The following is a 26,268-nucleotide window of genomic DNA, read 5'->3' on the forward strand; positions in this document are numbered from 1 at the left end:
AGTACAGTCCCTATTTTTCTGAGTGTCACTTTAAGCAACGAGAAAGCACTCCAGTGGCACACACTTTTTTGTTACTTAATCAGAGATACTGATAGTCAAAGAGATTTGCGGTGTTTTCTAGGACATCTGATTAAGCATCATCAAATACTAATAAAAATGACATCAAATGAATCAAAAAATGTCAATATTTGTATTATCTTGGGACAAAGGAAAAGCAAACAGGTTTGGAGTAAGACTGAGAGTATGGTTTACCCTCTAGAAGGGTAGAAATTTGTGCCCAGGTTGAGGGAAATCTGGAGGAAGATTATCTGCCTGTATTAATGTCTTCACCAAGTCTTAGAGCAGCCTTAGGTGTCAACCAGGGAAGCCGAAACTGTCAATCATGACCCCATGATGGTATGTATTAGCTTTACTGCCAAGGTCAGATAATTAGATTCAGGATGATGTAAGAGTTTCTGTAACCCCTTGAATATCATCATAAATGGCTGGTATGTGATGTAACTTTTAGATGGATGGGAGAAAAACATACCTCATCCTCCCACAGCAGGGCTATCATTCAGTTGTCTGAAGGAGGTGATATTTAATATGAAGAGCTTCAATTAAATTATAATCTGGTTGGTCACTCAAGCATCAAAGTCTGATTATTAGATTTTTTTAGTGTGTTTTGGAGGGAGGTGAGAAGGAGAAAGGGTGGCATTTGACATCTGAAGTTGGGAGGAGGGTGACTGGTAAATGATGCCACTGATTCGGTTGAGTAGTAGATACAAGAAGAGAAGGCTAGGGATCCAGATGGTGAATAGAATGCTTTCCAGTCTTGCTAACTTGATAGCATTGCTGAAGAAGGATATCCTTTCACTTCCCTGGGATTGGGACAAAGCAAAGAAATGCACTGAGCTATTTTAATCACAGCTGTGGTGGATGTAGGCGTTTCTACATTGTAGGATTTGGAAAGTTCTTTTTTAAAAGCATGATTGACCTTGTTTAAATTAAGGAGCTAGATCCTCATTAACTCGTGCCCATGTTTAGTTCGCCATATGATTCATACAATATTATTTTCTTATATCATTTTTGCTGTTTATCTAAAAAGAGTTTCTTTACCTGATGCAAAATAAGTGTGGGAGCAACGTGATGTTCAGAGCCAGTATTTGCTTAGGTATTCACTCTGAGCATGTCTATGCTGACCATCTAATTTCTAGACTCTTTCAGAAATTTCTAGACTCTTCTAAACTACCCTTGCTATGGTGTTTCAGAATATACTGCTTTATGTTACTGTTGTTGTTGTTCAGTCACTAAGTCATGTCTGATTCTTTGCGGCCCCATGGACTGCCACACACCAGGCTTCCCTGCCCTTCACTATCTCCCTGAGTTTGCTCAAACTAATGTCCATTGAGTTGGTAACACTGTCCAACCATCTCATCCTCTGTTGTACCCTTCTCTTCCTGCCTTTGATCTTTCCTAGCATCAGGGTCTTTTCCAATGAGTTGGCTCTTCACATCAGGTGGCCAAAGTATGTTACAGTATATACTATGCAATTAAAAATCTAGCTGCCTCAATAAAATCACTTGACTAAGTGGTTCCCATATTCCATTAGAGGAAATAAATTCAAATTCTTCCAGATGATAGGAAACAATTACAGTAAAGTACAAGTATCTTTGCAGTGCCTTTCTTCATCACTGTTGTCAAAAGCATAATTTAGGTATTTAGCATAAGCATGGCACTGCTCTCAGTGTTACACATTTTTTTTTCCTGAGCCTCCTCAGCTCTAGGATTCTGCATAAATTACACTTCTACATTTTACACCTTACTAATATGTCGTCATTAACATAAAGCCAGGACTTTGTAGATTTGGCCACTAACCTCGGGACAAAGAGGTATAGGATATAAAAAAAATATAATCAATTTCTTTCCTTTCTGGAGGAAGACAGGGCAACTTTACTCGGAGCATCTTGGCATTAATAAGAAAATAAAGCCTAACTGTAGTTATATAGTTTACATATTTCTTAAATTCCCCTGATCACTGCTTTGGGATCATCCAGATGTTCTATGAGTTAATATTTTTGTTCGGTTTAATTACATTGAATTATTTTCTGAAATTAAAAGGGGCCGTTCATTGAATTCTCCAGCATTGCCTCCTTTGTTGACTGCTGGCAATTTTAAATTAAAATAATTTTTCTTTATAATTCCCATACTTAGGAAGTTTAGCATTGTCTACATCCTCCCTTGGGCAGAACTAAAGAGCATAACTTTTGTAATGTAGTACATCTTCCCTGAGATTACTTTTCTTAAAACAAGACAGTTGCTTTTTCTGCAGGCCGTTGCTTGAAAAATAGACTTAAATATATCTGCCAAAGCTTTGCCTGTATATTTGACTGATTTTTTAAAAAGTTGAAATATATCAGAAAGATCTCCTTTCCACCTTAGGAGCTTTGTCAGTCTTTAGACTTGGTAACTATCTTAATCTTGGACTGGAATACAAACTTAGTTTTCTTTAATATTTTTTCTCTCCCAGAAAAAAATGAATATGGCCTTTTTAAATTCAACCTTCACCTTTGTGATCAGAAAAAGGAAATTTAATTATATTTCTACCTTTGCAATGTCTACTTCTCATCAATAAATTATTTTTCTATCAAGTAGAAACCCTGTTTCTCTCATGCTGTGACCTCCAACCTCTTCCATCCAAATAGCTTCCATTCATATGAGGCACAGGGGCCCTTTCCCTCTTCTATTAATACGTTGGCCTTGCTTATGTATATATTTTTACATTTTCTTCTGTAACTTTTTTGGATTTACTTAGTGTTTATTGTCTTGTAGATACTATCTCCCATTCTTTTTTCTCTTTTGTTTACCTAGGCTGGAAATTGACTTGCTTTCATTTCCTTCCTAGGATTTATTAGCATAGATGACACAACCCTGGAAGGTAACAGGAACAGTGTTAATGCTTTCCGTGTTTTTATTTGTGACCTCTTGTGGTTCCAGTTCCATTCAGTGAAAGTGACAAGGTGGTCAGAAAATCTTGGACAATATCCTGTCATAATAAAACAAAGTGGAATTTAAAGACAGTGGTAGTGAACCAGAGAATCAGATGCTAAAGACAATTTTAGTAATTGAGTCATTGACACATAAAACAATTTTAGTACAGTAGATTATTCTTTCAAGAAACTTAGTGGGGGTAATAATCCAAGATGCAAGATGACTTCCCAGAACGCACGGTGTCATGGAAAGTGCTGTTAGCCTCCACTTGGGTTGTAGTTTCGGAGTTCAGAAAGAATCAGTAGAGGATAGAAAATTTTCACCTGCAGAAACAGGGATGAATCAGAGAGAAAAGGTGGGGGAGATGGAATTTAAAAATCTGAGTTTCAAAAGTTCTGTTTCTCTGAGACACAGCAGGGAATGCAGACAGTTTTGTGGATGATACTGGATGTTTTCAAATGCAGAAGAGACAGCATCATGTAGGGGAGTTTTCTTATGCTCAGTAAAATGAGAGGAGTTACTTGCTAAGATGGAGTTCAGATGGAGAGCCTCCATCTTGGATGATGTTTGCCTGGAGAAAAGTCAAAGAGAAACATGGAGCTTCCTGAGCAGTGGTGATAACTCCATACCTGACCAAGTCACTCTCTTGCTTGAAACCTTGGATCAGAAATTTTTGACTAGCAAGGAAAACACAATGATTTTTCTTTCTTGGTTTGAGTTTATTTTGTGATTTGTCATGGAATGCAGTAGGAAAAATAGGGACAAATAAAATTGTGTCAATTAACTTCATTTTTTTTTTTTTTTACTTTCTCCTAAGCTTAAATTACCTGGAGAAGGGAATGGCAACCCACTCCAGTATTCTTGCCTGGAGAACCTCAGGGACAGAGGGCCTGGTGGGCTGCTGTCTATGGGGTCGCACAGGGTCGGACTTGACTGAAGTGACTTAGCAGCAGCAGCAAGCTTAGATTGGCGTCCCATTTAACTGTGAGAGCTCAACACCTTCAATGTAGTCAGGAATACAGGGGGTTTTTTAAACTACCCTTGATATTCATCCCAAGTGCAATTTTGTACTAGTTGTAAATCAGGGAGGTGGTCAGGCCCCACTCCACCTAATTGCCTCCTTTTGTAGCATGCTTTGTCAGTTCTTGTCAGTTTCTCTACACCATTGTGCTTTCCTTTCTCCAGCACCTTTGGGTAAGGTGACTTCACCTAACCAGTGTCCCCTGCCTTTCGTGTGTCTCTCGTACTTAACTGAACTGTTTTCATCTTTTAAGACCTTGGCTTAAACTTGCCCTCCTTCATAAAGCTGTCTAAAATTATATCTAGTCTCCTTCTCTCTGTCTCTTTGAATATTAAATTCTGCTCAGTTCAGATCTTTGTTTTCATGTTTCTGCCTGCTTTCTTAGGTAGACTGTAATTTCTTGTGGAAAGAACCATATCTTCTATTTCTTTTATGTCCACTCACCATTGTCTAGTACGAGGCATGCATTAAGGATTAGTAAATGTTTGGAGATTGTATTATAACTGGTGTTTTATTTTCATATGATGACTCCAGTAATTAGTATTTAAAATATGTACATTCCTTAATATTTGTCTTTTATTGTGCTACTGCAGATAATGGTTGTTATAATAAAATATTTCTGGTGTTCTAGGTCCTATTAATATACTTTGTTAATTTAAAATATTTTTAATTTACATTTTCTTTTTTTTTTTTTTTAATTTTCATGGTCTATATGTGGTTGTTCGCCCCCCAATCATGACTCTTAAGAATGTCATGGTAACCTGTCAGAGAATTCTTGGTTTGAGGTGTTTTTACCTCCCATCTCTGAAATTTTGCTTCATTATGATATGCTCCTTCAGTCTTTTTTTTTTTTCCAGCAGTTTATCCCTGATAATAAAATTTTGCCTGCTGTGCCCTGAAATTTTACCATTCCTTTTTCTATAGGCCATATAAGATCTGATACATTTAGCATAAGGAAATGCACTGAGAATGTTACCTGTTATTCCTTTCCTTTCTAACTTACTCATTAATTATTAGTAATGCCATAGATCGTGTAATGTCTTCTCTTTCGGCTGCACTGGGACTCCCCTGAGGCATGTGGGGGCTTTGCTAGTTGAGGCACATGGACTTAGTTGCCCCATGGCATCTGAGATCTTAGTTCCCCAACCAGGGATTGAACCCACATCCCCTGCATTGGAAGGCAGATTCCACTGGACAACCAGGGAAGTCCTAGATCTTGTAATTTGGTTGTTATTGGGAAGTGGTCATTTGCATGACTCCTTGCAGCCAAGAAGCTTTTGATGAGATAAAAAAGTACCAAAGAAACATTTAAGTTGAATAATAAATTCATCACAAAATAACTTCAAAATGTATTTCTTATTTATTGCAAAAGAACCAAATGTATTACGAAGCTATACAGAACATAAAATACATCTTTGTGTTTATTTTAGGACTCAAACATTTTAAGTCCAGTGCAAGATGGAACAAAGAAACCTCAGATTGACAGCAATAAGAGCAACAACTATCGGATTGTAAAGGAGGTCAGCAACTAGTTTTATGTGGGTTTATTTTTGCATGGCAAAAGAGTTTTGCCTGTTGATTATATTTAATATTGTATTTTCTATGGTTAATGATTTTCTTCTTGTTTGGAAAGATTTTGATTAGGCTCAGTAAACTCTGCGTCCAGAACAAAAAGTGTCGCAATCAACATCAACGATTATTGAAAAATATGGGAGCCCATTCGGTGGTGTTGGATCTGCTGCAGATACCCTATGAAAAGGTGAGTTTTTAGGTTCTGTTTTCCTTTTTTAATTTTGAGGCAATTTCAGTATAGCAAAGTTGCAATTAATATTTTCCCCAAGCCCTTTGCAAGTAAGTTGCCAACCTGATGCCCTACTTCCCCTGGGTCCTTTAGTGTGTATTCCCTATGAACATCACCCCATAATACCCTTCCAGATTGAGAAAGAATATGGCAGTCTGCTGCCATCTCATCCTCACGAGCCATTCACATGCTCCCATCATCCTAATCACGTCCTGTTTGACAAAAAGATCCACTTCAGAAACAGGTGCTGTTTGGTGTCATGTCCATTTAAACCTCCTCATGCTGGACCTCTCATGACCTGGACACTTTTGAAGACAGACCAGCCGTTCTGAAGACTGCCTCTTAATTTGGATCATCTGACTTTGCCTCATGATTCAATTCAGTTATGCATCTTTGGCAGGAACGTTACAGGAGTAACACTTAAGTTTTTCCCACCGCTTCCTATCAGACAGCGTGCAATTTTGATTTGCCTCATGACGGGTTATGTTTACTTGGGTCACTTGATAAAGATGGTGTCTGCCAGAATTCTCACTGTGAGCTGCTCAGTTTTCCTCTGTAATAAATATTTTGTGGCACAATTCTTTGAAACTAAGTAACTATTCCATTTTTGATCAAAGTTTCTTTTTTTTTAATCTTTTAAGTAATTTTTTTAACCTTTTAAGTAATTTTTTTTAATTGGAAGACAGTAGCTTTACAATGTTGTGTTGATTTTTGCTGTATCAGCTATAAGTATACACATATCCCCTCCTGTTTGAGCTTCCTTCCCCATGTATCCCACCCCGTAGGTCATCACAGAACACTGAGCTGAGCTCCCTGTGCTATACCGCGGCTTCCGTTAGCTGTCTATTGTTATTAAACCTTTGATTGATTGATTGATTGATTTTAGTATGGACTCATGGATGCTCATTTCATGTAATAGGTTATATTAGGTTTCCATCATTATTTATTTTGATTGTCCCAAATTGGGGTTAGTTGCCTGTCCTCTAACATGGCCTCATCAGTCTTCGAGTGATTCATCACTTAATTGCACATTAAAATGTTCCAGGCTCACCTTGCATTTTTCTTGTTCCACCTGGAATTAGCTATTTCTTCATGAAGCTCCAGATCCATTTGGGGGAGAATGGTATTTGGGAGAAAAATTCTGAGAACTTAATGTACTTATTTCTGTGGAGTTTTGCTTCTTCAGGTCCTCTAAGTAGACAGATCTAGAGAATATATGTGTGTGTGAATATAATTACTCACTTATTAATATACTGTTTATAACTCATCTTCCACCATCACTGCTCCCTTTTCTTCCTAATGAATGCCCTCTGCACTTCACTTAGGCTCTGACCTCCGTCTGCGAGTAGATGCCTTGTTTATCTCTCTTGGAAACCAACCATGCCAGGCCATATACCCTTCCCACTTGGACTTTTCACTTCTCTTATTGAATTGCCCCCTGTCTGACTTAGTTGCATTTTAATATGTATAAGGTGGTATAATTCGAACTATGTTAGAGAATACAGTAAAAGAATTATTGAAAAGCAGCCAAATGTATTAACTTCTAAGTATTTATAATACAAATTATTATATCTTTGATATTGTAACACAGACATATGGCATGTAATGAAGTCCCTTTTTCTAAAAATATAACTATAGTGTTGAGTGTTTTACTACTACTTTATGTTTGTGGGTTTTCTATTTTATTATTATATTTTTATTGAAATATTACTCATTTACAATATTATATTAGTTTCAGGTGTCCAGCAGAGTGATTTGAAATATTTTTATAATCACAAAATGATGTCAACATACAAAGTTATTACAATATTATTGGCTATATTCCCTATGCTGTACATTACAACCTTTGTTTATTTTATAACTAGTCTATTTTATAAGTGAAAGTCTGTAACTCTTAATCTTCCCCACCTATTCATCCGCTCATCCCACTCCACTCTGGTAACCATCAGTTTGTTCTCTGTGTCTATAAATCTGTTTCTGTTTTGTTTGCTTGTTTATTTTCTCTTTTAGACTCCACATATAGGTGAACTCATGTAGTGTTTGTCTTTCTCTGATTTATTTCAGTTACATAATACCCTCAAGGTTCATCAGTGTTGTCACACATGACAAGATTCTGTTCTTTTTGGCTATGTATTATTCCATTGTGTGTATATCTATCTGTCTGTATGTGTGTGTGTATATACATATATATATATATCTCACATCTTCTTGACCCATTCATGGAGACTTAGTTTGCTTTTGTATCTTGACCATTGTAAACAATGCTCCATGTAAACAATATGGGTCCATGTAAACAATATGGGTGCATACATCTTTTTGAATTAGTGTTTTTGTTTTCTTCAGAAAAATACTCAAAGTGGAATTGCTGGATCATATGATAGTTCTATTTTTAATTTTTGAGGAAACTTTATACTGTTTCTATAGTGGCTATACCAATTTATGTCTCCACTAACAGTGCACAAGGGTTCTCCTTTCTCTAAATTTTCACCAACACTTGTTACTGTTTTTAATAATAGTCTTTCTAACAGGTGTGAGTTGATATCTCACTGTGGTTTTGATTTGCACTTCCTTGATAACTGGACTTCCCTGGTGGTTCAGCTGGTAAAGAATCCCCCTTCAGTGCAGGAGACATGGGTTTGATCTCTGGGTTGGGAAGATTCCCTGGAGAAGGGAATGACTACCCACTCCAGTATTCTGGCCTGGGGAATTCCATGGACTGTATAGTCCATGGAGTCACACAGAGTCAGACACAACTGAGTGACTTTCACTTTCACTTCCTTGATAGTGATGTTGAGCATCTTTTCATGTGTTTGATAGCCATCTGTGTGTCTTCTTTGGAAAAAATGTCTATTCAGTGCCTCTGCCCATTTCTTTCTTTCTTTCTTTTTTTTTTTGGTATTGAGGTGTATGAGTTTTTGCATATTAACCCCTTGTTAGATACATCATTTGCAATTATCTTGTCCCGTTCAGTATTTTGCTTTTTTTGTTTTGTTGATAGTTTCCTTTGCTGTGCCAAAACTTTTTAATTTGATTAGGTCCCATTTGTTTATTTTTGCTTTTATTTCCCTTGCCTGAAGAGACATCCAAAAAATATTGCTAAGACCAATGTCAAAAAGTATACAGCCTGTATTTTCTTCTAGGATTTTTATAGATTTCAGGTCTTAGATTTAAGTCTTGAATCCATTTGGAGTCTGTTTTTGTATATAGTATAAGATAGTAGATTCTTTTGCATGTAGCTGTCCAATTTCACCAACACTAAGAAGTTCTCTTTTCCCCAAGGTTTATTCTTGTCTTCTTTTTCATTCTTTCCTGATACATTTTATCCAGTTTCTTCATCAGCCTAGAATATCTAAACCAAGTGATTTTTAACTTGCATCACCTAAAATTTGAATAAAAGGTTGAAGAATTTTCCTACACATCAATGAAAAGCACATGCAATGTGGTATCATCTCTCTCAGAGCTCATTCCTAAGTTAATTGACCACATGTTTTGGGGTTCATCTCTGGGCTGTCTCTTCTGCTCCACTGATGTATGTGTCTGTTTTTGTGCCACCATCATACTGTTTGAATCACTGTAGTATTGTAGTATAGTTTAAAATCAGGAAGCATGGTATGTCCAGCTTTGCTCTTCTTTCTCAAGATTGTTTTGGATATTAAGGGTCTTTTGTGGTTCCTTATAAATCTTAGAATTATTTCTGTGAAAAATGCCACTTGGGTTTGCTCAGTCTTAATAACTAGATTGTTCATAAACAAGCAAAAAACAGCTTAAGGTGACAGCTTTAAAGAAATACCAATTCTAGTAGAGTTGTCCCTGCCATTCTTCTGTACTGGCTGGCTTTTCTGTGTGAATTGAGTGTTCTGTAGCTGAAGTTGCTTTGATGTTTTTTCACTATGCCTGGACTACAAACATAAAAGAAAATGCTAGTATATTTTGAAATAAAACCTTTCTATTTTCAAGATGGGAATGGAGTTTTTGGACATAATTATTAGTCTAGTTAGTTCATCCCTATTTTAAATATGAGGAAATGAGTCTATTAATGATCTTAGGCTGTTGGTTTAGTTATATATGGCATAAAATTTAGACTCTCAGATTAGGAAAAAAGAAAACAATAAAACATTGAATTATTTTAATATAAACTGTGACTCAAAACATTAATCCATTTTGTGTATCTGACACTGACCACATGACCTAGCCTAAAAAATTTTTAGATTGTTTCAGTGATATTTTAAAAGATAACTTTTAAGAAGAAAACTTTGCATTCTTTGTGAGTTTTGAAACTCAAGTTTCTTATTGAAATTCTTATTAGCAATGAAGTACTTTATCATAGGACTTTGGGAAAGGACAGTGAATAAGGAAACAACTTAAGAGTATGTGTGCTAAGAAAGAGGGGACAAAGAGCATGGGGGAAGAGGAGGGCGGAAAGCAAAGAGATAAAGGAAAAGGATAAGATGGAAAAAAGAGGCAAAGTAAGTAGCAAAAGAAGCAGGCACAGAGAAAGGGAGAGTGGAGAATAGAGGGAAGGTCAGAAATACTGGGTTGGCCAGAGTTTGTTCGAGATTATCATAAGCCACTATGCAACAACCTGAATGAACTTTTTGACCAACTCAAATATGTTTATTTACAGAGTGGGGAAGAGAGGGCAGGTGAGTGGAGAGAAGACAGTGGGGGCAAATCAGCAGGATAAGGAAATGAGAGCAGGAGAGAAGGAGCAGAAGGAGCCAGAGGAGGAAGGATAAATGCCTGGAGAAGAAAGGGAGGAGCTGGAGAAACAGGGGAATAAAGATGATACAGAATGAGGAAAAACAGAAAGCAGAAGGATCAGGAAGCTCCAGGTACACTGAAACACTGGAAGAAGGTAAATCAAAGAGAGGGAAGGAAAGAGAGGGATTGGAGGATGCAGGGCAGAGGGAACAGAAGTGGGGAGAGTGAGGAGGCCAGAGAGAGAGGAACAGGGGGACAGAGGAGGTGTGGGGACAGATGCAGGGGACAAGGGGCAGCTTTGTACAGCGATGGGAAATTGTAGTGGACAAGTAGGAAGATTGGGGAGAATGAAAAGTGGACTGTGAAACAAAAAGGGGAGCAGAACAGATAATAGAATGAAGATAAGGGGAGAGACATCTGCAAAATGGGGGAGAGGTGTACACACAGAAAAGAGACCATAAAACAGTGAAGAAAACAGGAAAAAAATGCATGTGTAAAAAAACATATTCTTTGATAGTATTTTTGCTCTGTGTGTTTCTCTGTATCATGTCCTACTTTTTAACTTCCAGAATGATGAGAAGATGAACGAAGTAATGAATCTGGCTCACACATTCCTGCAGAATTTCTGTCGGGGGAATCCACAGAATCAAGTTCTCCTCCATAAACATCTGAATTTGTTCTTAACCCCTGGTGTAAGTATTTGAGTGACTTCTAATACTTATAGTATTTATGTAAAGTGTCCATGTCATTTCTTATAGCAACATTAATGGATAGAATTTTATTCATCTTTGTGCATGTGAGCGTGCCAAGTCACTTCGGTTGTGTCCAACTCTTTGCGACCCCATGGGCTATAGTCCGCCAGGCTCCTCTGTCCATGGAATTCTCGAGACAAGAATACTATAGTGGGTTGCGATGCCCTCCTCTAGGGGATTTTCCCTATCCAGGGATTGAACCCGTATCTCTTAAGTTTCCTGCATTGGTGGACAGGTTTGTTGCCACTGATGCCACCTGGGAGGCCCCATATTCATCTTCGTCACCTCATTTTATTCCTTGTAGGGGCTTCTCCTTAAAGTGAGTATCTTTCCATTAAGGGAACATTTATAGAAACTTGAAAAATCACACATATCTTACCTGCAGATGGCAACTTCATTTTTATGTACACAGTTAGGAAAAAGACAAGGTACAGCAAAGACTAAGTGTGATGCCACGAGTAAGTGAATATGAAAAACTCGAAGGTGGAGTTACCTCTGCTCTGTAAAACATGTGTCAGCGAATACTAAGGAAGAGCCATGTTTGAATCGTACATGATTAATCTCAAGAATACTGTTGCCAACATGAGGACCTTTATAATAAGCTCCCTTTTCCAAGTAAATTCCTTTGTGAGCTCAGTCTTTTTATTGTTATTTTTTAAATGCTGAATAATCTCATTGCATTTTGTGGAAGAGAAAACTCACTACAATTTTGCATAAAATAGAAAACTGATCACAAGCCGGGTAATATGGTCTAAGTATTATTGTAAAATAGAAAACTGATCTTGTCAGAATTACAAGGGCACATTCCTCTGTGTGTAGCTCCTTGAAGCAGAAACTATGCGGCACATCTTCATGAACAATTACCATCTGTGCAATGAAATTAGTGAGAGAGTTGTCCAGCACTTCGTGCACTGCATTGAGACACACGGCCGCCACGTGGAGTACCTGAGGTTTCTGCAGACAATTGTCAAAGCAGATGGTAAATACGTGAAGAAATGCCAGGATATGGTAATGACCGAGGTATGTTCGCAGTTTGCATTTTACCAGCCTCACATAAACATTATGCTCAACTACGTGTTTTCTGTTAATTTTGAGTGAAAAAAATCCCCCAACAACATAGGTTTGGTAAATAATTTGAGTACAACTCTTAAGCATCAATGTATTTTGCTTAGGTCTAGGGAAGTGACATATCATAAGGTGATGTTATAATTTTCTAGGAGTTTATTTTTCTTTTTGAGCCTTAATAAATTTGTGTATTTTAAATAGTGGGTAAAATCCTATGAAATGTTATAGATTATTTAAAATGAAAGTGATTAAATTTTATATTTCTAAGTTTCAAAATATAAAAAAAATGGATTAAACTCTGCTTTTCGAGTGCCTTTATTACTGTGTTTTCCTGTAATCATAAAATGGATGTTCTTTGCTACTATTTACAGAGGGCTTTGAAGGAAATGAAATTAATAGAAATTATCTGTCAGTGATTTTTTTACATTTGAAAGTTTAGCTATCCAGAGTCAGTTAAAAATTTAAGAAAAGCAAATGGATGATGTACTCCATTTATTTTGCCCTCTTCATTATGATATTTCTCACTGAGCCAGATTTATACAGTGAATGAGTTACTTAATAGGAACCAAGTGATACTTTGGAGAATGCATGTGTGTGTGCTCTAAGTCACTACAGTTGTGTCCGACTCTTTGCAACCCTATGGACTGTAGGCTGCCAGGTTCCTCTCTCCATGCTATTCTCAAGGCAAGAATGCTGGAGTGGCTTGCGATGCCCTCCTCCAGGGGATCTTCCTGACTCAGCATTGAACCCATATCTCTATGTCTCCTGCATTGGCAGGCGGGTTCTTTACCACTGGCACCACCTCGGAAGCCCACTTTGGAGAATACTTTGAGCCTATGTGGGTAGATCATTGCTCTGTGACCTAATGGTTCTCTAAAGGCCTGGATGGATTAAAGCAGCTTTCAGCCATCTACAAACAGTTACCTAGTGGATTATATTGATTTGGGGGAATTTTCATAATTATACACTTTAAATTTGGGATGGGAGTAATTTCTGTATTGTTACAATGTGAGTCCCTCTTGCCCCACAGAAATTTCAAAGTTAATTCAGTGTAAAGTCCTAAATTTTTAATGTAAATTATTGTTATTAAACATTTAAGGAGCATTTTTAATTTGTAAAATTTACCTATCTGTATTTGCATTCATAATAGTTCTCCTTTGCCTAGAAATGTGGCAATTAATTAGATTTTGGAAAATCATCATGGGAAGAATTAAAATGGGAAAGCAGCAAATAGTTAAGCGAGTCCAATGGTATTTACTAGGTGATGTGTTTCTATATGTAAAGAAATATTTATAATTTTATGTTAATACATACATTTTTGACACTAATACATTCTCTTTCAACAGAACTTTCAGTGTAAGCCAGTTAATTGTCTTATCAATTTAAGTATGTTATCAATTCAAATAAAATAGAGAAAAAATTATGTAATCTGTGTTACCTTCCAAAATATTTCCCACTGGGGGTAGAAAATTGGTACTAGAATAGACAAAAAGAATTGAGGCCAGCGCAGGTCCTGACCTGTCTGTGGTTTGGGGTTGCTATCTGCCTCATAAAGCAAAGTAGAGGGTTTGTCTCCTGGGAAGACAAAAGTTGTCTTCTCTGCAGAAGCCTCTTACATAACTAGCCTGGGCATCTTCCAGGAACAGGAGGGCGAGAATTGAGACTTCATGAGGCTGGGTTTTCAGTTGAGGGAGAGAGAGAAGATAGCAGTGATAGTCTGGAGTTCTGAGTCTACCTCCAGAACTCATCACTGTTAACTCAGCCTGGGCTTCACAGCAAAGTGGATTCCTTAATAAAATACTACTGTTTCCCCCCCAAATAGACAATAAGACATTATGGTGATTTAGCAATAAAATTACATCCTGCTGGAAACTCCACTATAGTTTGTTATACAAACAAAACAGGAAGGAAAATTTATTTCCTAGAAGCCCCTACTTATTCATTCTTTGTCTCTCCCTCTCTCTTTTTTTAAGCTTGTATTTTTCTTTTTATTTTTCTGCTTTTACCTCCATCCCCTACTGATATCCACAACAAATGGAATCTGCAAATTCTTGTAGAGTTACATTTGGTTATGTGTACTTGCTTACTTATTCCATCACTATTGAAGGGGATGGGGATATTTTAATTCATAGTAAAATGAGACATGAGATTTCTCATACTTGGCAATGGCATCTACCATTTGAAGTTAAAGAAAGTAACTTTACTGGAATATTTTGCAGGTTTAATTTCAGTGGCTAACTCATTGAACAGCTTCCAATCATCTGTGTCATTTATTCTCAATGCCATGTAACTCTCCCATATCTCCTCAACTGGTTTTGATGACTTTCATAATTAATCACTTCACACATGAATACAATCTTTTTGCCATCCTGCTTTGGTATAGTTCTACGTTTGCAATGTTATCTCTGTTTTTACAAAGATATGCGTGTGTTTCCATATAGACCAAGTCTTTAGAAATAACTGCAAGGATGAACATTTGGACTGCTATATAGACTCTCTTATTATCATTTCAGTTGATAAATGGGGGTGAAGATGTGCTGATATTTTACAATGATAGAGCATCATTTCCCATCCTTCTCCATATGATGTGTTCAGAGAGAGACCGAGGGGATGAGAGTGGCCCCTTAGCCTACCACATCACCCTCGTGGAGTTGCTGGCAGCATGCACAGAGGGGAAGAACGTCTACACTGAAATCAAGTGCAATTCCCTTCTGCCCCTGGACGACATAGTGAGGGTGGTGACCCATGATGACTGCATCCCTGAGGTAAGCCTGGCAAAAGCTTAGCAGCTATAGAGTTGTTTTCAATTTCTAGTAAGTGCCAGAAGCCCTCCTATGGTTATTTATAATGAAATAACACACTTAGTCACAGAATAGTACCTAGGTATATAATTAGGGAATTTGAAAATCATTAAAACTTACTTTTTTGTTCTACAAGGGACTATGAAAGTTGATAGACCTTTTAAGAGTATAGCCACTGTTAGTTTTCTAGAAATTCCACTATAGAAATTTCTAGGTATGGTATTGTGATCAGACTTAAACATTTACTTGTAACTTCTAGTATGTTTTGAGCATGAAACAGATCTTCATAAATAATGCACAGTCATCCATAGAGGCTAGAATGGTGCTGCAGGACCACTATTAGGTTCTCTAGGTTTACCTTTGCTTTATGGAATAGATGGTTTCTTGGAAACATGGACACATATTTTGCTTTATTCATACATCGTCTTTTACCCTCCATCCTAGTTTGGTGTGACAGGCAGGGAAAAAACTCATTAGAGACTGGTTGTCTGCCAGATGCATTAATGAAACTTCCAGGAATGTACATGACAATAATTTCTTTTTTTTCTACTGTTCTAGTGTATTGTTGCAAAGTTTATAAATGTGTGATATGCTAAATCCAAACATTTTAAATCACAGTAACTTTAAAAGATACCAGGTTAGGTTCATTTTCCTATTTCCAAATAGTCCTGCATAGTGATGGACTTGAAAGTATATTTTTTATGAAATTTTTTAGGATTGCTAACACCTCAAACCAAGAGTACTTCATGCCTTGATTGTTTTGAAGTAAGGTAGCAAAGAAAGGAAGCATAGTGTTGTGATTAAATTGTGGGTTCTGTCTTTCTTTGAAGTCCTGATTCTGGCCAGTCAGTTCTCTCTGCCGTTGCACTCTTACCTCTGATACTCACCTGCTTCACCCCTCTTCATCCTTTAGATCCTGATTCAAGTATTACTTCTTCAAAGAAGACCCTCCTGGCTTCTAGTGTTAAAGCCTATAAGAGTCTACAATTTGAAATTTGACATTTGAATTTTATTGATTAACAAATGTCATTCTTTACCAAGATTATAAGCTCAGTGAGAGTAACAGCTGGGTCTGTTTATAGTTACCATTATATTCTCTGAGCCTGGACCTACGTTTAATAAATATGTTTTGAGTGAATGAGTGAATGGGTTGAAGAATGAGTCAGAATCTTGGATCAGTTACTTTCTACCTGTGTGACTGATTCCAGCAGGTTACTTAACCTTTCTCATTGTCAGTTTACACAATTTTGAGTATAATAACTATAGTCTATATCTGGTAGAATTGCTGGGGAATTAAATTAGGATAAATTAAATTAGGATATTGCAGGATATGCTGGAGATTCTGACGCCTCCTTACCCTGTAATGTAGCCTTGACACAGGCACCCTGTGGTTGAAGGTTTTAGACCTCAGTCAAGTACTGATAACTTCTAAGTCTATAAAATCTGGCCTTGTATTCCTGTTGGTTCTAACTTGGATTCTATGAATCCTCTGAAACTGTTTACCTGATTTTTTTTATATATGTGATTTTTACTGGGGAGATTTATAGCCTTCATCACATTTTCATAAAGAGAAAGAGGAAAGACGAGGCGAGAGAAAAAAAAGAGAAAAGAAAAGAAAAACAAAAACTATTGTCCTACGCACTTTAGTAATGGTATATGTTGGTGAGACTCATCCCAGTCTCTTATGAGGAGTTTTGCTAAATCTGGAAAAAAAACTTTAATACATCTTAAAATAATATCATTTTTTTGTAAACTGTGAGCCTGCTTCTTCTCAGAAATAGCAGTTTAATTGTTTTTGAATGGCAATATAGTATTAGTCAACATATTTAAGTGTCGTATTAGATCTCTCTTGGTTGCAATGGACAGAAACCTAATTTAGACTTGTTTAAATTTTAAACGGGAATTTTATATATTGGCTCCAGTATTTGGAAATTTGAAGGATGGTTGTTCAGATGAGTCAAGAGGTTCAAGCAGTGTCAGAGTGCCATCTGTCTCTTGTTCCCTTTTCCTTTGTGGTTTTGCCTCATGCCCTTTTTTTCTGAGCAAAAAATAAATAAATAAAATAAATAATTTTCCTCTACACACATGGAGAAGAGGCTTCTTGGAGTTCAGATTTACCTTGTTCCATTTGACAATGAGAGAGAGGAAGAGAGAGAGAGAGGATGAATATGAATGAATGAATGACAGAGATAGAGAAGGGAAAAGGAGGTGGGGAGATGCGAGAGAGTAGAGGGAGGGAGAGAGAGAAAGGGACATTTGTCTCAAATATGTCATGTAAACTTGGTTTACATGAAGTTCACATTTTCACACCAGTCACTGGGCCCGGGGGAACAGAGTACTAGGTCATGTGTTTACCCTGGGTCAGGGGATGAAATATCTTGATAAAAGAAAGGAGATAGGCATGATCTCTGGGTAGACACAAATCATACTATAATTTATTATAGGAAATAAGAGTTTTATTTAACTGTCCCTAATAGATATTTGAAAATGGAGACTGTAGAAAAAACTAAAAGAAAAAACTTACTTTCTTTTATATTTGAAACTTGGCACAGGTTAAAATTGCTTATGTGAATTTTGTTAATCACTGTTACGTGGACACAGAAGTGGAAATGAAAGAAATCTACACAAGTAACCACATTTGGAAATTATTTGAGAACTTCTTGGTGGATATGGCAAGGGTAAGTTATACTTTGACCATTAAATGCTGCTTCGTGTTTAGTAATGTTTGTTGATGTAGCTTTTGACTAAACAGTATCAAGCAGCTATTAATAGATGAAAACTTAAAATTAAACCCGCTATGTTTGGATGTCATCCTTTACATTTAAAAAGTCGTGACTGAGTTTCACAAGACTGTGCGTGAGATTTAATGAGTTAATGTACACAAAATGCCAGTACAGTGTATATGGCAACAAGGTGTTCATTTTCATTTTTACTGCTGATTATATTGGTCTACTGGTAAACAGAATTTTAGTAGCCATCTTACATTGGTTAGAGAAGATATTTGGCAGAGATCAATATATTCAGCCTCATGTCAATTACAAACTGTAGGTGGAAGGAATCTCACAAGACCTTGACTGTGGCTTTCAGGCAGGTAGGTACTTGACCATACTGTTTGGGACCTAACACTGCCCACTGTTGCCTATGAGAGTGTGTTCCAGTAATTGAATCATCTGGTGTTTTTACTCATGTCAGCCAAAATGCAGTCTGCTTTTTACTTTGAGTCCATTTTCTCATGTTTGGCTTTTTTTTGAGGGTTGGGAAGGACACAGGTAGCTGGTTGGCATTTCTGGATATTGTCTAGCATATGTTTTTGTTCTGTTAATATTGACTGAATGAATGAAGAAAGGAAGGAAGGAATTTTTGATAGCACTTAATTTTAGTTAGTATATTTTATGCCCCTTTTAAGCATACTGAATTATCAAAATGTCCAAACTCTATTATTTTAGGTTTTTCTTTTTCTTTCTTTCTTTTTTTTTTGACAGGGGGCTGGGGATCTTCTTCAGTTTCCCCTTTAAAATTATGGGACATACTGTTCAATTAAGGGTTTCACTAATAGAAGATAATGTATAGCTAACTCCTTAGACCTGTTATGACTTACGGTGGCCTGTCCCAGGCCTTTGGCTTCCTACATTCCTGAGTGCTGTAGTTTACACGGGTCTCACTAAGATGTACTGAAGATGTAGTGAAGGAGGGGGAATAATGAAGTCCACATGGATGGATGCTGATTTTATCCATTATCTCACTGCCTCCTTACAGTTCTTTCTGGAAGGAGGAAGGACAAAGGGGATATAATGAAACAACTGCAGACCCAGACACCCAGGACCAATCTTAGATAATAGAATAAATCACATATTCTAGTCCAGGCACTCTTCTATTTAGTCAGGGTTAGCAGGTGGAATGTATTCATTTCGACTTTGGTGTGGGGGAGTATGCTTGAGCTCCGCTGTGTTCACACGTGCGTGAAGTAAAGCAGTTCCCGTTTTACTTTATTTCTGTAGACCTTCAAAGCCGCTCGTTACCTTCCTCAGGTAGACCTGCACCTGTGGAGGACTCATCCTGTTTTACACAGCACTGACATACCTCTTGCATTTACCCTTGTGACCTTGTGAAAGCACTTCTAAATGACTAGCCACAAGTATCTCCAGAGACCTTGGAATGAACAACGGTTTACATGCTGATGGCTGAGTTTTAAAATTACATGTGCGGGAAGATAGTAAAAATATTGCAGACTGATTTGCAGATTTGCACAGTGCTCCAGACTAAAGATAAGGTTGAAAAGACCAGAGTCACACTCTAGACAGCATGAGCTGCAAAGCTAACAGGATTTTTATTTTTAAACCAAAGAAAGCTAATGATAACTGTCATTGATCATGCTACCTTGGAAACGGTCTTTCCATTGATGTGTTTATTCATAAGGCTAAGGGGTACATTTTTGTTTTAAAGTGTGTGTGTAGGCAGGATTTTTATTTTATTCTGATTAAGTAGACATAGTGTTATTAGTATTAAGGGCTCTAAGGGAATTTCAGGATCTTCTTGGTCTGTTCAGTCCTTATGTCTAACCACAATAGCTTAACTATACTGCAGAAAGCATTTTTTCTTTCCTTCTTGTTTCCCTCCCTCTTGTTTATATGTCAGGCAGGAACTCTCTTATCCCCTCATTGAGAAAGACAAGGAATCAACCTTCTTATGTCAGGGAAGGGACAGGAAACCTGGCTTTCCATATCCAGGATTTGTCCTTTTCCCCTTGAACAAAGTTTAAGGAGCTACCACACACTTTCAAATTCAAATGCAAAAAAAAAAAAATATATATATATATATATATATATGTATATGGGTAAGCAAGTATAATGTGGCCTTTTAGGCAAATTTTCAGTTCAGTAGAGCAGTAATTCTCAAACTTTAGTAAGCAGCAGAATTACGTGGAGGGTTTGATACAGCACAGATTGCTGGACCCCACCCCCATAGTTTCTGATTCAGTAAGTGAAAGTCTTTGCATTTTTAACAAGTTTTCAGGTGGTCCTGAAGATGCTGGTTTAGGGACCACACTTTGATAATCACTGAAGTAGGGCAGGATTGTTAAGACTAGGCATTTTAGAGGCATTAGCCAGACCAGCGTTAAAATTTAGATTCTGCCTCTTTTTTTTTCTTTTTATTTATTTATATTTATTTATTTATTTTAATTGGAGGCTAATTACTTTAGATTCTGCCTCTTAATAGCTCAGTTATCTTGTGGGGCAAGACACCTACCCCTCTGATGCTGAATTTCCTTATTTGTAAAATCAATACAATAATAATGCATTCTTTATAGTGTTACTGGGAGGATTCAATGAGATAATGGGTATACAGGTCTTAACACAGGCATGGCACTTAGTAAGAGAGTTGGTACTACCATCCATTTTATCCATATCATGGTAACTTCACTGGTATTATTAAAAGGTTATATGTAGCCTTTAAAGCAATTTCAAGTAGTTTCCCCAAGACCCAATAATAATATGGAGGATGACCTGAATGAGGACCATCCAACACAGGCAAGACCCAGAAGCCATGTTGGTGAAGCTGGATGCAGGCAACAGCAACCTGATGTAGAGATGTACTAAATTCAGGTGTTATAACAAAGTTTTGAAATCCTGGGGCAGCTGATTTCCATCACTGAGACAAGGTGAAGGTAATCTGGAGGAAAGGTATTTGGTAAATTGGACCTGAAGAACCATAGAATCTCAGGGTTGCAGTTCAGAGTTCAGTACCTGCCTGTATATTTCCATTAACAGTGACCTCAGTCTTCTTTTTTTGGGGGAGACAACTGGTTTCATTACTAGAAAACTTTAGTTGTTAAAAGGTCTTATATTGATCCAAATTTTTATGTTATAATTTTTTACCTATTTTTCCTTTTGTAGCAACATAGGATGATTCATTTCAGAAAAGATGTGGGTGTTTGCTAGTCTCCTTGTTAGTGATCTAGTTTGAAATGATAAAGGTATACAACTTAAAGGAACTTAAGATCATCTAGGTTGACCTGATAATTTTGCTTCCAAGTTCCCAAGAGATTAATTTGCTCGCCTAGGATATTTGGCCTGGCTGGTAACAGAACTGGAAGGCCTGTGGGTGCTGAATCCAGGGCTCTTCACACAGTAACTTCTCAAGTATGTTGTGATAGCCCTCATGTCTCCTATTGTTTTCTCCATGACTTTCAGTGGTTCCTCTTCCGTTAAGATTTCTGGGCTTGTTTGCAGTACACTTTTGGATTCTCTCTAATTTGTTAGTGTTTTAAACATGGCATTCAGGATGGAACCCAGTGCTTCAGGCGGGGTTCAACTAGCCCAACTATGTATGTGTGTGCACGTGTGCACAGGCTCAGTCGCTCAGTTGTGTCTGACTGTTTGCAACCCCATAGACTGTATAGCCTGCCAGACTCCTCTCTCCATGGAATTTCTTCAGGCAAAAATGTCGGAGTGGGTTGCCATTTCCTCCTCTAGGGGATCTTCCTGACCCAGGGAACAAACCTGTGTCTCTGTGTCTCTTGCATTAGCAGGCAGATTCTTTACCACTAGTGCCACCTGGGAAGCGCAAGCCAGCACGAGGCTGATGGTTAAAAATTTGGAGAGCAATCCTGTTTAAAAGGCAAATGAAATATTAATGTGTGGTGGTCCTCATAGCACCCTCCACCTTTGTCTTCATGTTTCGCAGGAATCAGCACCACCAAGTTTCTTTTGTTTGCTCTTGGTAAAGTTCTCTAGAGAGCCCCTTAATTAGTATCTTTCATGCTCCTGTTTGTACTCCCTTGTCTTTTATCTTGTTAAGACCCAAGAAAGACAGTTTTTACTAAACCAAATTTGTTTAAATTTTTATTATTTTTTTAATATTTATTTGCACTGGCCTGTTTCATATACTTATTCTATTCTGATTTTCTGACAGAACCAGCATCCACGTCCTATAAATACACCAGATTTAGACAGACAGCAAAGCTGTTAGGCCTATGAAAAGTTGTCTTACTGTCTTTTACAGAGAGCATTTAACAACAGCCCACTTTGACCTCTGTGTCAGTGCAGCTAAAATCGGTGTTTGTAAGGCAGAAATGCTTTTCTTTGCTTCATAACTGATTGTTGTTGCAAAGTCAGGAGATTTGAGTCATATTAGAAGGCACATGGCGGAGAAGGCAATGGCACCCCACTCCAGTACAAGAGCCTGGAAAATCCCATGGATGGGGGAGCCTGGTAGGCTGCAGTCCATGGGGTCGTGAAGAGTCGGACACGACTGAACCACTTCACTCTCACTTTTCACTTTCGTGCATTGGAGAAGGAAATGGCAACCCACTCCAGTGTTCTTACCTGGAGAATCCCAGGGATGGCGGAGCCTAGTGAGCTGCTGTCTGTGGGGTTGCACAGAGTCGGACACGACTGAAGCGACTTAGTAGTAGTAGTAGTAGTAGTAGTAGTAGTAGAAGGCACATGGAGAGGGGTGAGCTGTGGTCAGTGTTAGCCTCAGACTATTTTTCCTTTTGAAGATGTTCCTAATTTTGCTATCAATTCCAAGGTTCTCTAATGGTCAACAGTACTCTAAGTGATGTACTGGCATCACTGGCATGAAGTTAGACTGAGGAGTAACTTAGAGGCACACCTGCCACAGTGTCATGTCATTGTCTCATCAAACACTGCTTAACAAGACAAATCAGAGTATTTCATTTCCAAGTAGATCACTTGAGCATTTTCTCCCTTTGGCTTACCAAATAGGTAAGAAATAACAGTAAAGATAAAATGTATATGTACTTTTAAACACACTTTCTAGGTTCTCTAATTTGATAGAATTGAATAGGTTTTCTTTGCTTGATGAATTGATTCCATAATTTTCATTTTTTTAAGTTGAATGAGCCATTAAAAAGTCTCATTCTAAGGCCTTCTTTTTAAAATTTATTTATTTTTGGTTTGGCTGTGGGCCACTCTCTAGTTGTGGTGTGTGGGCTTCTCTCATTGCTGTGGCTTCTCTTGTTGCAGGGCATGGGCTCAAGGTCACATGGGCTTCAGTAGTTGTGACTCTCAGGCCTTAGGTGTGCGGGCTCAGTAGTTGTGACACATGGGCTTAGTTACCCCGTGGCATGTAGGATCTTCCTGGATCAGGGATCAAACTCAAGTGCCCTGTATTAGCAGGCCGATTCTTAACCACTGGACCACCAGGGAAGTCCCTTCTAAAAAGCCTGTTGGATAGCATCACTGACTCAATGGATATGAGTCTGAGCAAAATCCAAGAGATAGTGAAGGACAGGGAAGCCTGGCATGCTACAGTCCATGGGGTTACAGGATGTCAAACATGAATTAGCGATTGAACAACAGCTAGCACGGCAGGCAAGTGAAGAATGTTAAGTATTCGATAAGTATTATTTTGTGTGTAGCACCATTCCCTCAGCTGTAATTCTGCTTTTCTTTTCATCTTTCATGATGAATTTATAATGGTGGTGCCCGTGTGGAGCAAACACTTGTTTGACTCTTCTTCACTGATTATTGGTTGGCCCCAGTCCTGCACAGCACTTTCTACTCTTCAGGTCATCATTAGCATTTATCATAGTTGATCACTTGCTCCTTGAAACATGACCTCACTTGGCCCCCAGGATATCAGTCCTACTCTCAGCCTTCCACTTCACCAGGCCACTCCTTCTCAGTCTCCTTTGCTATTTCCTCTGAATCTTCCTAGCTTCTAAATATTGAAGTGTGCCAGGCTCAAACCTTAAACTAGCTCCCTCCTCTCTCCACAGTCACTTGCTTGCTGTTTTCATCTGCTCTCCTAACTTTAATCCCAGGCTGGTCGAAGCTTGGGTCATTCCTCTTATAGTCTCACATATCTCACTGCCCATGTGACATCTCCAGTTGTCAATTGAACCTCAAACTCTTCACTCACTTTCATGTCCCACTAAAAATTAATTCCTTTTCAAGTCTTTTGCATCTCAGTAAATGGCAATGCCATCATTCATTCTAGGCATTCAGGCATAAACATCTGGATGTCATCTGTAAATCTTATTTTCTTGCTCTTAAATTTAATCCTTTAGCAAACTCTGCAAGCTCTAACCTTAAAATATTCAAAATCTGACTACCTCTGAATACTTTGATCATTGCCACCCTGCACCAAAGTACCATTAAGTCTTATCTGGATAATTGCTGTAGCTGTTTTTCTGGGCTTCTACTCTTGCTCCCTCCCTTCATCTTTTCTCTATACAGCAGCCATAATGATTAAAAAAGAGAAAGAACATTGGTTCAGGTTCCTCCTCTGCTCAGACTCCTCACAGAGTAAAATCAGTATATGATTGGACTCTCCTCTGTTCAATGACCACCCCAACCCCACCCTGGCTTCCCACTGTCCTCTTGTCCCCTTGGCTAGCTCTCTTTTGCTTCTGGTGGCCTCCTTGCTGCTCCTCACATATGGCAAACTCACTCCCTTCTCAGCATCTCTGCATCTGCCTGGGATGTACTCATTTCCAGGTACGCTCCATCCTCATGACTTCTTTGAGGTCCCTCCCTTAAAGTCTTCAGAGAGGCTTTGGTTGACTTCCCGATGTTAAGGAACAATCTCTTCCTTCTGTACCCTCTTCTTGAGCTTAATTTTTCTTCTTAAAAATTTTATCTATATATTTTTGGCTGCACTGGATCTTTGTTGCTGCAAGTGGCCTTTCTCTAGTTGCACTGAGTGCAGGTTACTCTTACTTTTGGTGCACAGACTTCTCATTGTGGTGGCTTCTCTTCTTGCCGAGCATTTGCTCTACGTGCTGGGGCTTGAGTAGTTGCAGCTCTCGGGTTTAGTTGCTCCGTGGCACGTGGGATCTTTCTGGACCAGGGATCGACCCATGTCCTCTGTATTGGCAGGCACATTCTCAACCACTGGTCCACCAGGGAAGTACTGCTTCATTTTTCTTTATACAACTTATCCTTACCTGATTTTTTTTTTTAATGTATTTGTGTTTCTTTCTGCTGCAACAAAAGAAGAACAGAGATTTTGTTTGGTTCACTGCTGCATATCTGACCTGGAACAGTGTCTTACACATAATAGATATTCAGTATTTGTGTTATTATTTATTTAGACTGCACTGCATACCTTGTGGAATCCCAGTTCCTCAGCCAGGGACTGAACCTGGCCAGGGCAATGAAAGCATCAAGTGCTGGCCACTAGATTGCCAGGACCTCCCGATATTTGTGGGATGGATAGATGAATCTCATATGAAGTTGAAAATATTTAAAAAGTGAATCTGAAAAAAGTGTGGTTTTAGCACAGAATTAAATGGGCATATCAATGGAATTAAATAGCCAGAAAATGATTTTTATTTATATAAGATATTATGATATAATAAGTAATCACCTATTAGTAGGGAAGTGATGGGTAATTTTCCAGCATTTTCAGTGATTAGCAAACTATTTTTGGTCAAGAGAGGGATAGTTAATATTTTAGCTTTTCAGGCTCCTATCACAACTCTTACAACAATTACTGAAGGGAAAGGAGCCATAGACAAATATAAATGAATAGATATGGCTAGATTTGACCCATGGTAGTTTGCCCACCCCTGGATTATTAAATTAGTAATAATAAACTTCATCAGGTTAGTGATTTTTATATATTTTGTTGTTCACTGATAGATCCCAGGTACACAGAACGTCCTTGGCATAAAATAAGGGCATTGAATAAAAATTGTTGATTTGAACTAAATCAAAATGACATTTGAAGACCTGGCTATTTGGGATGAAATGAACTTAGTTCCTCTCCATACATCATATAATTGTATAAATTGCAATAGATAAATGTAAAATGATGAAAATGGTTGGATGTGTAGGTGTATATTTATCTGTCTTTGGATGAGAGTGTTATTTCTAAGCATAAATGCAGTAGATGAAATTAGCTATGAAAAAAGCATTTCCCTATTTGAAAATGTAAAACATATATATATATATCTCAACATCATAAAAATAAAAGAACATAAAAATAGAAAAAGTTACCATACATTAAAAAAAGGCTCATAATCTTTACGCAGAAAACATATATATGTATTGATAAGAAAAATACGAACAATCTGATGATAAAAAGGGCCAAATCCAGGCATTTCCTCGGTTACATACAAGTAAATCCCTGAAAAAATAGTCAACTGTTAATAACTTTAAAAAAATACAAAGGAAAATAAGATCTAGT

The 26,268-nt window shown here is 37.8% G+C and overlaps 1 protein-coding gene across 3 annotated transcripts in view; it reads left to right on the forward strand.

Annotated features, from left to right (window-relative positions):
- Positions 1-26,268, forward strand: part of ITPR2 (inositol 1,4,5-trisphosphate receptor type 2) — a 591,729-nt gene that overhangs the window by 260,547 nt on the left and 304,914 nt on the right. For all 3 annotated transcript variants that reach the window (XM_024991354.2, NM_174369.2, XM_059886107.1), the window contains 6 exon segments: positions 5,422-5,511; positions 5,625-5,750; positions 11,063-11,185; positions 12,065-12,265; positions 14,824-15,075; positions 17,664-17,789. In XM_024991354.2, coding sequence (XP_024847122.1) covers positions 5,422-5,511; positions 5,625-5,750; positions 11,063-11,185; positions 12,065-12,265; positions 14,824-15,075; positions 17,664-17,789 — 918 coding nt within the window.

Source organism: Bos taurus, chromosome 5 (assembly GCF_002263795.3).
Source record: "Bos taurus isolate L1 Dominette 01449 registration number 42190680 breed Hereford chromosome 5, ARS-UCD2.0, whole genome shotgun sequence".
Classification (NCBI taxonomy): Eukaryota; Metazoa; Chordata; class Mammalia; order Artiodactyla; family Bovidae; genus Bos; species Bos taurus.